At 35.5% G+C, this 15,631-nt stretch overlaps 1 protein-coding gene across 1 annotated transcript in view; it reads left to right on the top strand.

Annotated features, from left to right (window-relative positions):
* The window catches only part of ROCK2 (Rho associated coiled-coil containing protein kinase 2), a 134,955-nt gene that overhangs the window by 45,126 nt on the left and 74,198 nt on the right, over nt 1-15,631 (top strand). The window contains exons 2-3 of the mRNA XM_060413818.1: nt 2,423-2,504; nt 4,461-4,561. Of these exons, the coding sequence (XP_060269801.1) occupies nt 2,423-2,504; nt 4,461-4,561 (183 nt within the window). The remainder of the gene's footprint in view (nt 1-2,422; nt 2,505-4,460; nt 4,562-15,631) is intronic.

Here is a 15,631-nt window from a genome sequence, read left to right as displayed (position 1 = left end):
TCTTTATCTCAGTTTTAGTATCACTTTCTAAGAATTAGTGTTGAAATAAAAAAAAAATTACCTCCTAAGGTTTATATGAAACTGCTTAATGAGGATGGTCATAGAAATAGGGTTTTAATCAAGTCTTGAGCTAATCCAGCAACTTGATCTCAGCATCAGTTTCATATACTGAAAATACTGGTATCTTTTAATAATTCAGTCTTTGTTTTTTAAAAATAGTACTAAATAGAATAAGTTTCAAGTGTAGAAATTTATAAATATAGAAGTATAAATGTAAACATATTTACCTCTGCATTATCTTCTGATGTAAATTATTAGCAAATTAACCTATTAGTATTATTCAAAAATAAATGCTACCCCAAAAAACCCCTTAATGTACAAATGAAATAGTATATGATCTTTAAAATATGGTTTACAAAAACAAAATAGTATTACCATTGAGTTGAGCCACTGCTCAAGTATTCCAACTGCTGAAAAAGCTCTGTCTCTACACTAGTGGAAGATATTATGGGGAAATATTTATAAACTATTTCTAGTTTTTTTTCTGTTTATTTATTCTTTATGGAACTCCATCTCTGTGATGACTTTTGGGGAGGCTGTAAAGTAAGCAAGGATTCAGTCCTTTTACTGATGTCAAGCTGTAGTTTTGTTTCAAAGAAAGCTTTCTTTGTCTTTATTATATGGACATGGAGACAGTATGAAGTGTACAAATGATGTTTCTTGGGAAAGTCTGAACTAGAGGAGAATATTCTTATTAATAGAAGCTTCTGCCTGTCAATTTAAATGTTTTCTCCTTTGTGGAGATTTATGGAGGTCCTATAATACAGAACCTTTCAAATGAATGTACCCTTTTTGATTTGAAATGTTAACACAGAGTATAAATCTGGATATATCTAAAAATATGTGATTCAGATTTTGTATTTTAAACTTACTAAAATATCAAAATTATACCAACAAAGATATATTGATGTTTTGGTACTTATAAATAGCCTAGTATGCTAAAATGCTAGTATGAAAAGTAGTTCAGCTATCCTTGAAAGGGAATTTGTGGGATGAGGATGGAGGAAGGGTGTCAAAATGTTAATGTAACGGTCTCAACTTGACTGGAAGTTGTATATTAAGTTTTAATGTATTTTTTTCTTTCAGTTGAAGAGAATCACTCGTTTCAGTGTATCTGCATTAATGATATCAGTGGGGTGTAGATAACGTTCATTGTGATGAAAAATATTTATAGCTTACTGTTAATATCTCTGCACCATTCTCTATAGAATATTTTCACAAAGTGTTGACATGTTTCTTAACAGAAATTGAAAATATGAAATATTACTTATAAATAAACATTATATGTGCAGTTTTTCTAAAATTAGTAAAGTAAAAATCCAAGTTTCCTTTCTAAGTTTTGCATGTGATTGTCCCCACATTTTCTTCCTACCCAGATCCTTAAAATCTCTCTTTATTACTGTTTCGTTTCCTGCAATCCTTTAGCTTCCTTCTTTACTCTTGCAAGCTTCCACTGGTAGTTGAGATGAGGGAGATGATTTTAAGTATATTGAACCTTAAAAACTTAGGAAGTATTTTGCTACATCATTTTCTAATAGCAAGGCCTTGGGCATGCCAAAGTGGCTTAATCTTTCTAAACTTTGTTTCTTTTTTAAATGAGAATATGTCTTTTTCTGCCTTCCTCAGAATTACTCCCAGATGAAGCAATATATGCACTGGTGTTTTAGAAATACTGTTTCACCTTCATAAGCATATTCCCTCCCTTGAGTAATTTGAGACTTGGTTTGTTTCTTATTAGTTTTTTTCACTGCCACCAAAATACATATATGTACTTTTTCCTATTTTGCTTATAAATTTAATACATGCTTATAGAAAGTCTAGAAAATAGAGAAAACTTAAAAAAATAGAAACCTGAATATGCCTCATCCTGTTTTCATGTTTTTAAGGGAAATTTAGTTTTGAACTTCACTTTCCTGAGGGAAAGGATAGTTAGTGTCTCACTTATTTTTAGATTTTCTGTTCTTTCCATGTACTAGGCACACAATTAATGCTTGTTGAATGAATGGGAACTAAAACTTATTCTAGGTATATTTCTTAAAGTCAAAAGCTTTGTAAAACTTTACCAGACATTCGAAGAGAGAAAAAACATCTGACTCACAAGAAATAATAGTGGATGCACATTTTAAAATGACCTTTTTCTATTGGCTAAAAGTACAGTGGAAAATATGATAGGATCAACCCTAATATTCTCTGGCAGAAGTTAGGAAACTATTTAAAGCTATTGGACTGGGAAATTTCATATCAAAGTGGATTGACATTTATTAATAGTGAGAGTAGCACAGTAAAATTTAAAGGCTTTTTGTCTTAAATGCTTGAAAATTGTAATAACTTTTCTTTCCTCTGTTTATTTTTTGTTAAACAGGATGGCTTAAATTCTTTGGTCCTTGATTTGGATTTTCCAGCTTTGAGGAAAAACAAAAATATAGATAATTTCTTAAATAGATGTAAGTATGTATAAACTTCATATGTGATCACATAACTCTACTTTTGATGAGAGATTTATGTTTAATATCATTACAGTCCACAAACTTTTAAATTATTAAACAAGTATTTTTAGTTTGCAGTTTGATGTATTTAAATACTAATATTTTTTATTTTCAAACCAAAATTGGAAAACCAATTAAAGTATGTGAAATAGATAAAGTTCAAAATTTTATATAAATTAAGGCTATTTAAGAGATGGGAATACCAGACCACCTGACCTGCCTCCTGAGAAACCTGTATACAGGTCAGGAAGCAACAGTTAGAACTGTACATGGAACAATAGACTGGTTCCAAATAGGAAAAGGAGTACGTCAAGGCTGTATATTGTCACTCTACTTATTTAACTTATATGCAGAGTACATCATGAGAAATGCTGGGCTGGAGGAAGCACAAGCTGGAATCAAGATTGCCTGGGAGAAATATCAGTAACCTCAGATATGCAGATGACACCACCCTTATGGCAGAAAGTGAAGAAGAACTAAAGAGCCTCTTGATGAAAGTGAAAGAGGAGAGTGAAAAAGTTGGCTTAAAGCTCAACATTCAGAAAACTAAGACCCTGGCATCTGGTCCCATCACTTCATGACAAATAGATGGGAAAACAATGGAAAGAGGGACAGACTTTATTTTCTTGGGCTCCAAAATCACTGCAGATGGTGACTGCAGCCATAAAATTAAAAGATGGCTGCTCCTTGGAAGAAAAGCTATGACCAACCTAGATAGCATATTAAAAAGCAGAGACATTACTTCGCAAGAATGGTCCATCTAGTCCAAGCTATGGTTTTTCCAGTCGTCATGTATGGATGTGAGAGTTAGGCCATAAAGAAAGCTGAGCCCTGAAGAATTGATGCTTTTGAACTGTGGTGTTGGAGAAGACTCTTGAAAGTCCCTTGGACAGCAAGGAGATCCAGCCAGTCAATCCCAAAGGAAATCAGTCCTGAATATTCATTGGAAGGACTGATGTTGAAGCTGTAGCTCCAATCCTTTGGCCACCTGATGCGAAGAACTGACTCATTGGAAAAGACCCTGATGCTGTGAAAGGCTGAAGGCAGGAGGAGAAGAGGATGACAGAGAATGAGATGGTTGATGGCATCACTGACTCAGTGGTCATGAGTTTGAGCAAGCTCCAGGAATTTTTGAAGGACAGGGAAGCCTGGTGTGCTGTAATCCATGGGGTTGCAGTCAGACATGACTGAGACTGAACTAAACTGAAGACTTAGCTTTACGTTACCCAGAAGACTTAATGAGCTTTATGTTTGTATAAATGTAGACATTTCAGTCTAGTCAGAGATAATGTGATAACAATTATTGCCATAAATGTGGTAACTTTTAATATTTACCAGTATTGATGTTGCAGTGAAGTTGTGAATGAATTGAATTCTGAGAATTAGAAATTCTCAAAATAATTGTGTATACTTTATGTGAACACAGTAAGCTTTTAAATTTGGAATTATCAGAGTCTGGGCTATTTTCCTAATTGAAAACTTACATATAGCTATCAAATCTACAGTACGTAATTAATGTTTTTCAAAGAGATAGGTTACCAGAATTCATTATAAAGACTAACCTTGTATAACTTCATAGCAACTTTCTGCCATGATTTAGAGTGTGCTCCAGGATTGCTTGGGTCATCACAGTTTCAGCTGTCATCTAACTTGCTACACAATAGACTTAGAAACAGCATTGCTTAAATACTGCTCTTTTGATGGTTTTATACGTGTTAAGCCATAGAGTTTTCATCCTTTGACGTAAAGTTTATGTGTCTTTAGATTTTTAACAACAGCATTTAAAAGCTGATAGTTTTAGCTGAAAACTAAACCCAGTCTTTGAAATACAAATTTGTTTACCAACATGGTAAGTATTTTAAAATGTTGTTTATAAATATGGTGATTGACATTATGCTGATCTTTTTATTGTAGATGAGAAAATTGTGAAAAAGATAAGAGGTTTACAGATGAAGGCAGAAGACTACGATGTTGTAAAAGTTATCGGAAGAGGTGCTTTTGGTGAAGTCCAGTTGGTAAGAATTTGTTTTGTTCTTTTTATTATTTGTTTTGATGACATGGTTTTGTGAAACATTTGTCAGTGGCCCTAGAGTGAATCTTATTTTTGTGTCCAACCATGCCAGAAAATTAGCATTATGAGTTTCATCATTTCATCTCTTAAGTGCATCAGTGTCTTCATCTATGAAAGGAGATAATTATACTCTAAATACCAGCTCTTTTACAGCTCTAAAACATTGGGATTTAGAATAAGGCCAGGTTGGCTTCACACATGATCTGCTTAGCAGTTAATATTCTTTCAGGGGCGGCCCCGCCGTTCCCCTCGCCCGGGGGGGGACGCGCGGGGCCGGGGGGCCGGCGGCGCGAGCCAGTCGCCGCCGTGACACGCGTCCGCGCGGGTGTCCCGTCCCTCTGTCTCGTCCCGGGCGGCGGGGACAGGGAGGACGGCACGCGGGCGTCGGCGTGGCCCTCGCGCGCTCCCTTTCTTCCAAAAAAAAAAAATTCTTTCAGAACTACTGTGTTTTTATTATGTTCAGATTCATAACATCTCTGCCTAATTAACTGACATTTAATATGAAAAACCCAACAAAGGCATTTTAATATTTGAAAGAAAATGTAAAATTTGCCTTTGCAGGGCAAAATGATAGCACTAGAAATACTTATAAATGTTTGCAGACATTTCAGACACTTTATATATGAGGAACAGTAATGTAATAATTTCTTTTTTCATCACTTGAATATAGGACTTCTCTTTTCTTTTTTTATAGTTAAACTATAAGGGTCAAATTATTTTTTTAACTTACAGTCCTTTATTCTCCTTGATGGAGCACCGAGAAAAACTGTGTGCTAGCTTAGGTTTCTCTAGGAATAAGTCATGACAGAGTAACCTCTGTCTTTTTCTTTCATTCCTTGTCTCATTGATAGACTTATTGAATTTGTAGATCAAGATAGTGCAATAGATGTAGTATATATCTATAAGATATTTGAAAAGTCTGACATACTTGTGAATATATGGAGAAATATCAGTGAATAAGCATATGGGTAGAGAGCTTTAAAACTAAGTTAATAACTGTTGTAGGCATAAATGGTTCCTTGGACACAGATCCCCAAGGACAGTTTTTAGAATTCTTTCCTGTCCTATTAAACATTTTATTAATGACTTATATTGAGGCAGTGGTGACAGGTTGAATTACTTTGTAGATGAGTTAAAACTGGAGTATGAGGGTGATTTTAGAAGATGAGCCAAACCCCAGAAATCATCAACTGGGGAGATAATTAGCCAAGTAGAATATATGAAATTTAATTACTCCTTGGAAGAAAAGTTATGACCAACCTAGATAGTATATTCAAAAGCAGAGACGTTACTTTGCTGACTAAGGTCCGTCTAGTCAAGACTATGGTTTTTCCTGTGGTCATGTATGGATGTGAGAGATGGACTGTGAAGAAGGCTGAGCACCAAAGAATTGATACGTTTGAACTGTGGTGTTGGAGAAGACTCTTGAGGGTCCCTTGGACTGCAAGGAGATCCAACCAGTCCATTCTGAAGGAGATCAACCCTGGGATTTCTTTGGAAGGAATGATGCTAAAGCTGAAGCTCCAGTACTTTGGCCACCTCATGCGAAGAGTTGACTCATTGGAAAAGACTTTGATGCTGGGAGGGATTGGGGGCAGGAGGAGAAGGGGATGACAGAGGATGAGATGGCTGGATGGCGTCACCGACTCGATGGACGTGAGTCTGAGTGAACTCCGGGAGTTGGTGATGGACAGGGAAGCCTGGCGTGCTGCGATTCATGGGGTCGCAAATAGTCAGACATGACTGAGCGACTGACCTGAACTGAACCAGAATAATTACCTGTACTTGGATATGAAGAATTCAAGGAATAGATTGCTAAACAGTATATTGAAGAATGATTATTCTTGAATGTAAATGAGGCAAAAGCCATTGGTGATATGGCTACCCAAAATAGTAAAGTTTGGACTTCTTTAATAAATTTCTAAGATAATACAGATAGGTTTTCTCTAATTTGAGGTGATTGGGCCATACCTGAATATTTAATTCATTCTAGATGCCCTGTTGCCTTGTTTTAAAAGACATGTTGATGGAGAGTATCAAGGAACAAATAGTGCTCAGGGACTTGAAATAATGCCACCTAGGGTATTATTGAAGGAATTGAGATGTTGATTTGGAGTAGATTTTAAGAATGGGCTGCCTTGGAAAGTAAAGAGGTTTTGTTTTATTTTTTGTTCTTAGCGGAAGTCCTGAAGCTTCAGCTAGCAGAATGCTCTAGTGGGTAGGGTGGGAGATTAAGTTACATGACAGTTCATATGAAAGTTTCTAGAAGAGAGGGAAATTATAAAGTAGTTGAATCTTAGCTCTACTGTGGCCTAGCTCAAAAGACCATGAGTACAGGCAGATTTCTCAATCACTCTGAATTCCAGTCTGTAGAATGCTGATAGTAATACCTGTGTCATGGAGGTTGCTATAGGAAAACTAAGTGCATTTAAAAAGTAAGCCTGGTTGTAGTATTCTCTGAGTATTAACCATTGTCATTATTTGCTATTTGATGTAGAAGTCATTCCACATGTATTTGAAATAGGCACATTGTTTCTTCATGCTATATGATTATGGAAGAGACCCTAGAATCTGTCGTTGTATTTTTGGGGAGGAATATGGCAGACCTTGACTTGTCATGTTTTTGTGACAGGGTGGTCATTGTTCTGTGTTAGGTTAACGTGATCATTAAAATTTAATTTGTTAAAGAAGTCTTCTATTTTGTTGTTAATTCCAATCTTATATTTCATTTGGCCACAAAATATGCAGAAACAAAGTTAAATGTTTTTAAAAATGAAAATTATTTTAACATTCCATTAATCTGATGACCTGACCTGAGAGCTTGTACATGTTTGTTGTGGATTTAGTTCTTGGTTGTTACCTTAAGCAGGGACTCTTCAAAAGAAGGGTGAGAATAAAAAGGAAAAGTCGAGGTGCTTTCCGCATTGCCTTTTAAAGTTGATTTGTATGTTGTTTTAAATTAGGCAGATGTGTAGGGAATGTCCCATGTTTGGCATATTTTTATGATTATGTTTTTGTGTCATCTGAAGAAAGTTTTATAGTAGTGGGTGTAACTGTGTCTTCCCTTATGAAATGCTTTTTCTCATCAAGTTAAAAATGCATTATCACAGAGGATGTACCATTCAGTTTCTACAAAGATTCTCATTGTAAAAGTAACTCTGGTATGTCACAGCAGCTATTCTGTAGTGTAAGAGCTAGAGTCAGGCTGTTTAAAGTTGAATTCTGACTCTTTTGCTGACTAGCTATGACGTCAGACAAATTACTTAATCTCTCCATGCCTTAAATTTCTAATCTGTTAATGAAGATAACAATAGCATCTATTCCTCATGGGATTACATGGCAGTAGTAAATGTGACAATATATATAAAGCATTTGGAACAGTTCCTGGATTATAGTAAATACTTAGTAAACATTAGCAGTTAATTATTAGATATAAAATGGCACATTTATCTGTATCTATCAATGAAATATTTAATCAGAATCTGTTATGTCCCAGGAGCTGTGCTAGCCTCTAAAGATATAATAGAATAACCGCTCAATCATGTCCAAATACTTGCGACCCCATGGACAGGGTCCTCTGTCTATGGAATTTTCCAGGCAAGAATACTAGAGTGGGTAGCCGTTCCCTTTTCCAGGGTATCTTCCAGACCCAGGTATCGAACCCATGTCTCACTGCAGGCAGATTCTTCGTGGTCTGAGCCACCAGGGAAGCCCCCTTGCCATCTGAGCCACCAGCGAAGCCCCAAAGATACAGTAAGATAGCCTCTTGCAAAGAGTTGGAAGCAACTGAAGCGACTTAGAGCGTGTGCGTGTGTGCACACAGACAAACGCGCGCGCGCACACACAAAATCTTGCTGAGAGTGGTAGTTTTGTGCAAGAGATGAAGAATTTTACTTTAAACAGGTAAAGTATTTTTAGATTATGATAAACACTATGAAGGAAAAGATCTGTATGCTGTGAAAGAGAATAATGGCGGAATGTGCCTTATTCGCATTGGGAAGTTGGGAATGCCCTTGCTGTGAGAAAGTGACAATTAAGTTAAAGGGGTTGGCCACATGGAGAAGTGTGGATGGAATAGGAGTCAAAATACATAGGGAGTACTTGTGAAAGTGGCATAAATCAGGAAAGTGACAAGTCATTTAACTTACTTGGGTGTAGATTTCCTCATCAGAAGAGGCATTTTTTTTGTGAGTTGAAAAGTTCTATAATCCCAGCAAGGCAGAATTTGTTTATCTTGTTGTCTTATGGTTTTTTTTTTCCCCTATCTACCAAGATGTACATTTAGCTTCTGTTTTTATATCATGAAAAGTTGGTAACAATATATGATTTTATGTATAAAATCCTTATTGTTTTTAGATTATATTCTTTTGGAATATTTTATCACATCTAACTTTTGTGGAACATAATATGATTCAGTATAGTATATTGATTAAGAGGATGGACTCTGGAGTGAGACCTCTCAACTACCCATCCTCTTTGTGACTTAGTATTCTCAGTTGTAAAAAGAAGATAATAATAGTTCGTTATTTATAGAGTGCTGAATGTTAAATGAGCTAATATATGGTAAAGATCTAGAATAGTGTCTGACACATAGTAAATAGGTAATAGATTGTAGGATAAAATTGGAGCCTTCCTGGAAAAGCAGTTAAGTTCCTTTTGAAGACTCATACACTCATTTCTTTTTAAAAATTGGTTAATTTTTGGCTGTTCTGGGTCTTTGTTGCTCTGTGTGCTTTTCTCTAGTTGTGGTGAGCAGGAGCTACTTTCTAGGGGCAGTCCTCAGGCTTCTCATTTTGGTGGCTTCTTTTATTGTAGAGCATGGGCTCTAGGGTTTGATTCCCAGGCTCTAGAGAGCACAGGCTCAGTAGTTGCGGTACATGGGCTTAGGTGCTCTGACATGTGAAATCTTTACTGGATCAGGGATTGAACCCATGTCCTCTGCATTGGCAGTTAGATTCTTTACCACTGAACCATCAGGGAAGTCCTACTCATTTGACATATTGGCTTAACAAAACATGCTTTTATAATTAAGGTAGTTTAATGTTCAATTTTAATAGATATTTTTGCAGAAAGTACTCTGGTACTGTAAGAGTCAAGGTCATCCACTTTTGTTTTAATTCTATGGTACATAGGTTTCCTGTCATCAGAGTTTTCATTTCTTTTATCTTCGAGTGGCACTAATAATAGGACTTTTATAAGATTTTTTATGAGTACTAAATTATATTATACATATGTGGTACTTATCCAGTAAATATCAGCTGTTGTCATTATTGTGACTTCTCCATTAAGATGTATCACAGACATCTAAAACGTGAATTAGAACACTTGATTCTTTCTCTAACTTTGCTCTTCCTCACCAAATCTGTTCCTTCTTTTACTTTCCCATCTTAATAAATAAATGGCTTTAGCATCAACCCAGTTGATGCTCAAACCCCAAAATTAGGGGTCATTATTCTTCCCCTTATTTCTTATGTTTACTTTTTCAGTAAGTCCTGCTCATAATATTTCTCTAGTCTATCCACTTCTGGGGAATATTCACCTTTCTCCAAGATACCTAGTCAAGTATTAGGGCCTGCTTTGTTCCTGCTTTGTTTTTGGCTTCTGCTAATAGTTTCACTGTTGTACTGTTGATATTGGATTGGTAAGTGCTGATGGAGAGAATACCTAGACTATGCTTATTAAATCTTCTGCAAATTCATGCCACCTAAGCTCAGCTGAACCCTTGTGACTCTTTGGCAGACTGTTTTCCCCACATTTCATATCGTTGTATTTTCACATACCACTCTCTCCCCCAACTTGGGTATAATAGAATCAGCTGTAGGGCTTTTCTAACATACATGTTTTGCTTCATTCTGTTTTCTTTATTTCCCCCCTTCTCCATGATGAGGTATATGAAAAATAGGAAGTATAGATCTGTCTAATATGAGCTGATGCTAAATTGATCCTTCTAAAATATATTCATTGTACATATCTTGGTATTTTATGGCTCTCTTATCTACTGAATGAAGCAAGAAGTGTTCATCCTGGCTATCTAGGCTCTCTTTTAAGACATCAGTTAATCTTTTTTACTCTTATTTTCCATTATGCTGTTCACTCTGTCCACTCAAGGCTGATATGAGATGAGGATTTTTTTTTTTAATCTCCTACTGACTTGCTTTTAATTTAAATGATTTTAAACTAAACTTTTAATGTGGAACCAACCAGAAAGAAAGAGCATATGGGAAATGATTCTGTAATACTTGACAGATTTTTTAGTCTTCTTTGGGAATAAAACAGTCTCCTCTCTAGTTATAAGGTTATTTCGGATTTGTCAAAATTTTATCTCCCTCCTTCCATCTACAATGGAAACCTTGGCGGCACAGAATAACTATTCCAGATCTGTCAAATAGATGCATTGAGTCTTATTGTAAAAATAATCTTAAGTTTTACATTAGAAATCAGTATTAAAGCCTCAAATGGGAAATTGTGGTTAGAATGATTTTCAGAAGTTTTTTTTCCATAAGTGTTTTAGGACCTCAAAGTCCATTTCAGGATTTTTTCAAGCATGTCTCTAGCTACACTTAAGAATGTTTCATCTACTTAAAGTTTTTTTAAAAAAGTATATATTAGCTATGGAAAACATAATTATAAGAAAATAAAAATCTCTCAGAATTCTATCAGCCGAAATAAAACTGTTAACTGGTTTGACCCTTGTTATCTTATTTTTTAACTTTTTTTCCCTCTATTTAATAGAGTCATTGTACTCATCCACTTTTAAAATTAGAAGTAAGGAATATAGTATTCTTTTTACTAACAAATAGAAACATTGGAAGAAAAGTGACATTTTTGTCCTTTAGGTAACCATAGATTAGTGACATAGGGGAGACATATGTAAAGCTTCATAATAGAATGAACTGAGTTCCATTTGGCTATAGTGGAATTAGTTAACATTTTTGTGGACTGTGTTCTGTGTGCTATATGTATATATTCATTATGTTATTTTATCGTTGCAACAATTCTGTGAGATTCTTAAGTAGATGAATTCACTGAACTTTAGAGAAGTTAAGTGAGTTGGCCATATCGTTCATAAATAGCTGGGACTTTTGCCCAGGTTTGTTGACATCTGTGTCCATGCTTTTAAGCAGTACTCTCTGTACAGTGTGATAATGAATCACCAGTGTATCTGACTATTTATCCATCCATATGGAATAAAGGAGAAAGCTAGAGAACAAAGGGGAATATACAGAGTTGCTAAGGGAGATTATAATAGAATCATTCAGAAGGAGATAGCCTCACAAGGAAGGTCAATGGAAACCAGCTCTCCTAAAATAACAATGCGTTATTGTAGTACTTTGTAATACTAGTACCAATGTATTTTAAGGTATGAGGCAGACATTTGGCATGAATACAACTACTGCCTCTTAATGTTTGTCCTGTAGATCAAGTCAAAGTCTGCAAGCCAGTGGTTTCTGTCTTATGTGCTGTGAGCCTGTAAAGTGTCCTAAAGTATCCTTAGATGAAATTCAGGCCTCATTAACTAGTGTCTAACCAAGTTTTCTTTATTTATTAAAAGTTTTATAGGTCTTATATAGCTATAAGTTTGTTGAATTGGATAATTCTAACATTGTGCTAACCATTTGGCAGCCTCACAAATGAAAGTTTGTATTCTGTTCTTAAAGGAACTTATGAAGCAGGCATATACATAACTAATTATGATATTAGATTATTGGAGTGGGTAGTATTTCCCTTCTCCAGGAGATCTTCCCAACCTAGGGATCGAACCCAGGTCTTTCTCATTGCAGGCAGATTCTTTACCAGCTGAGCCACAAGGGAAGCCCAACAATACTGGAGTGGGTAGCCTATCCCTTTTCCAGGATATCTTCCCAACCCTGGAATCAGACTGGGGTCTCTTGCATTGCAGGTAGATTCTTTACCAACTGAACTATCACGAAAGCCTTATATAGCTATAATTTTGTTAAATTTGTTGAATTGGATAATTCAACATTGTGCTAACCACTTTGCAGCCTCACAAATGAAAGTCTGTATTCTGTTCTTAAAGGAACTTATGAAACATACTACTAATTTTGATATTAGATTATCATAAGCATTTTGGAAGCAGAGAAAGGGAAACGGTTTTGCATAATCACCAAGAGTGAAGTCAACAAGTATTTTTCACATGTTCAGAAAATCATCTTAAGTCTGTATTCTTATTTATTTGAATGAATGGCTCCTTCTTCTAGGTTTCTTTTTGTTTGTTTAATTAATTCATATATAAAAGATTAAGTGTAAATAAATGTTTAACTATTTCCTAGTAGCTAACAAATATCTAGTTTCTGTTCATTGTTGTTGTTCAGTCACTCAGTTGTGTCCGACTCTTTATGACCTGATGGATTGCAGCACTTCAGATTCCCTGTCCTTCACAATCTCTGCTCAGCCTCTTACACATTGAGTCGATGATGCCATCCAACCATCTCATCCTCTGTCCTCTTCTCCTGCCCTCAATCTTTCCCAGCATCAGGTCTTTTCTAGTGAGTCGGCTCTTCGCATCAGGTGGCTAAAGTATTGGAGCTTCAGCTTCCTCATCACTCCTTCCAGTGAATATTCACAGTTTGTTTCCTTCAAGATTGGCTGGTTTGATCTCCTTGCTGTCCAAGGGACTCTCAAGAGTCTTCTCCAACACCACAGTTCAAAAGCATCAGTTCTTTGTTGCTCAGCCTTCATTATGGTTCAACTCACATCCATACATGACTACTGGAAAAACCATAGCTTGGACTAGATGGACCTTTCTTGGCAAGATGATGCCTCTGCTTTATAATATGCTGTCTAGGTTTGTCATAGCTTTTCTTCTAAGGAGCAAGCGCCTTTTAATTTTGTGGCTGCAGTCACTGTCCATAGTGATTTTGGAACCCAAGAAAATAAAGTCTGTCCCTCTTTTCATTTTTTCCCCATCTATTTGTCATGAAGCGATGGGACTGGATGCCATGATCTTAGTTTTCTGAATGTTGAGTTTTAAGCCAACTTTTTCACTCTCCTCTTTCACCTTCATCCAGAGGCTCTTTAGTTCCTCTTTGCTTTCTGCCATTAGGGTGGTGTCATCTGCATATCTGAGGTTATTGATATTTTTCCTGACCATCTTGATTCCAGCTTGTGCTTCATCCAGCCCAGCATTTCTCATGATGCACTCTGCATATAATTTAAATAAGCAGGGTGACTGTATATAACCTTGACATACTCCTTTCCCAATTTGGAACCAATTTATTGTTCCATGTCCTGTTCTTGTTACTTCTTGACCTACATTCAAGTTTCTCAGGATGCAGGTAAGGTGGTCTGGTATTCTCATCTCTAAGAATTTTCTAGTTTGTTGTGATCCACAAGTCAAAGGTTTTAGTGTAGTCAGTGAAGCAGATGTTTTTCTGGAATTATCTTGCCTTTTTTATGATTCAGTGGATGCTGGCAGTTTGATCTTTGGTTCCTCTGCCTTTTTCTAAATCCAGCTTATACATCTGGAAGTTCTTGGTTCATGTGCTGTTGAAGCCTGCTTGAAGGATTTTGAGCATTACCTTGGTAGCATGTGAAATGAGCACAATTGTGTAGTAGTTTGAACATTCTTTGGCATTCCTGTTCTTTATAGCATGAGTCTTAAAACTCTTGTCATGGTCTGGATCAGGCATAAATAATATTAGGGTATAAATTAATTGGTTATTACTGTTGTATGATTGCTTTCTCTAATGAAGTTAAGCAGCCTTCAAAATCTAATTTGCTCTTAGAATAAGTGAACGTTTGAAGAATGGCCTAAGTACAGAAGAGAGAGTACCTTAGCTGTCTCTTTTTAATAACGTAAACTAAAAAAAAGGAACTTTTATTAAAAGCTCTACTGGCATGAGCATTTGCTTTGCTATAATTTGCTAAGTAAAAATCTTGTCTGTTCTGGGGAAGGGAATGGACTAGGATCATTCATTCCCTAATCCCACACTCTCACAGTCATGTTTTCATATTGCTTTCCCGTGTATTTATTTCCATCATTCTGTAAAAGGCATAGCACCATACAAATAGAATGAATTGTTATTTCAGGTTAATAGTTTGATATAGAAAATGGATATAATCTATGACCCTCATCATAATTTATTTGGCCCTTTGCATATAGGATTCTTTTCATGTAAACTGACGTCAAAATACTTTGAGTGATATAACCCATTGATATAAAATCCTTTGTAATTATAATATGATCGAGCAGTTTTTATCCTGGGCTGTATTTTCTTTCGATCCATATTGGTTTTATTTATTTGTTATATGAAGTACTGAAAAGGGATATTAAAATTTCCAGCTGAAATTAGAATTTGCCTGCTTCTTTCTTTAGTTCTGTCGATTTTTGCTTTATGAAGTTTTAAGCTTGTTTATTAGATGCAAGCATATTTAGAATTTGTAATGTCTTCCTGATGAATTCTTCTTCTTTTTTTCTGAATTATCTTCTTTATCTCTTGACCTTGTTGTCTATTTTGTCTATTATTAATATTGTTCTACTTTCTCATCCTTGCTGTTTGGATGGTTTATCCTTTTCTTTTTATTTTTAATGTGTTTGATGTTATATTTAAAATATATGAGGCTATGTTTTCCTTTTTAATTAATTCTGGAAGCCAACTATGCTCACCATTGTACCACCAATGCTGCTTTTTAATTAATTGATAATTTCTGCCTATGAATTGTATGTTTAGCCCATTTATATTTGCACATACTTTAGACTTTAAAATTGTCTTATAGGCCCCTAAGTCTGTATACATTTTCATTTATTCATTTTTCTCTCTATTCTTCAGATTGATTTGTGTTAGGTTCACTGAATATTCTTCTTTTTTTAAAAAAATTTATCTATTTTTAATTGGAGGACAATTGCTTTACCATATTGTTGGTTCCTGCCATACATCAACATGAATCAGCCAAAGACTATCCCTTCCCTCTTGAACCTCCCTCACCTACTGAATATCCTTTTGTCTCTAGTCTCTGTTAAGCCCATCCAAAGAATTTTCTTAGTTATTGTTCA

The sequence above is a fragment of the Ovis aries genome, chromosome 3, assembly GCF_016772045.2.
Source record: "Ovis aries strain OAR_USU_Benz2616 breed Rambouillet chromosome 3, ARS-UI_Ramb_v3.0, whole genome shotgun sequence".
Classification (NCBI taxonomy): Eukaryota; Metazoa; Chordata; class Mammalia; order Artiodactyla; family Bovidae; genus Ovis; species Ovis aries.
Note: the sequence above shows the minus strand (reverse complement) of the source record. Positions and strands in the feature narration are given on the sequence as shown.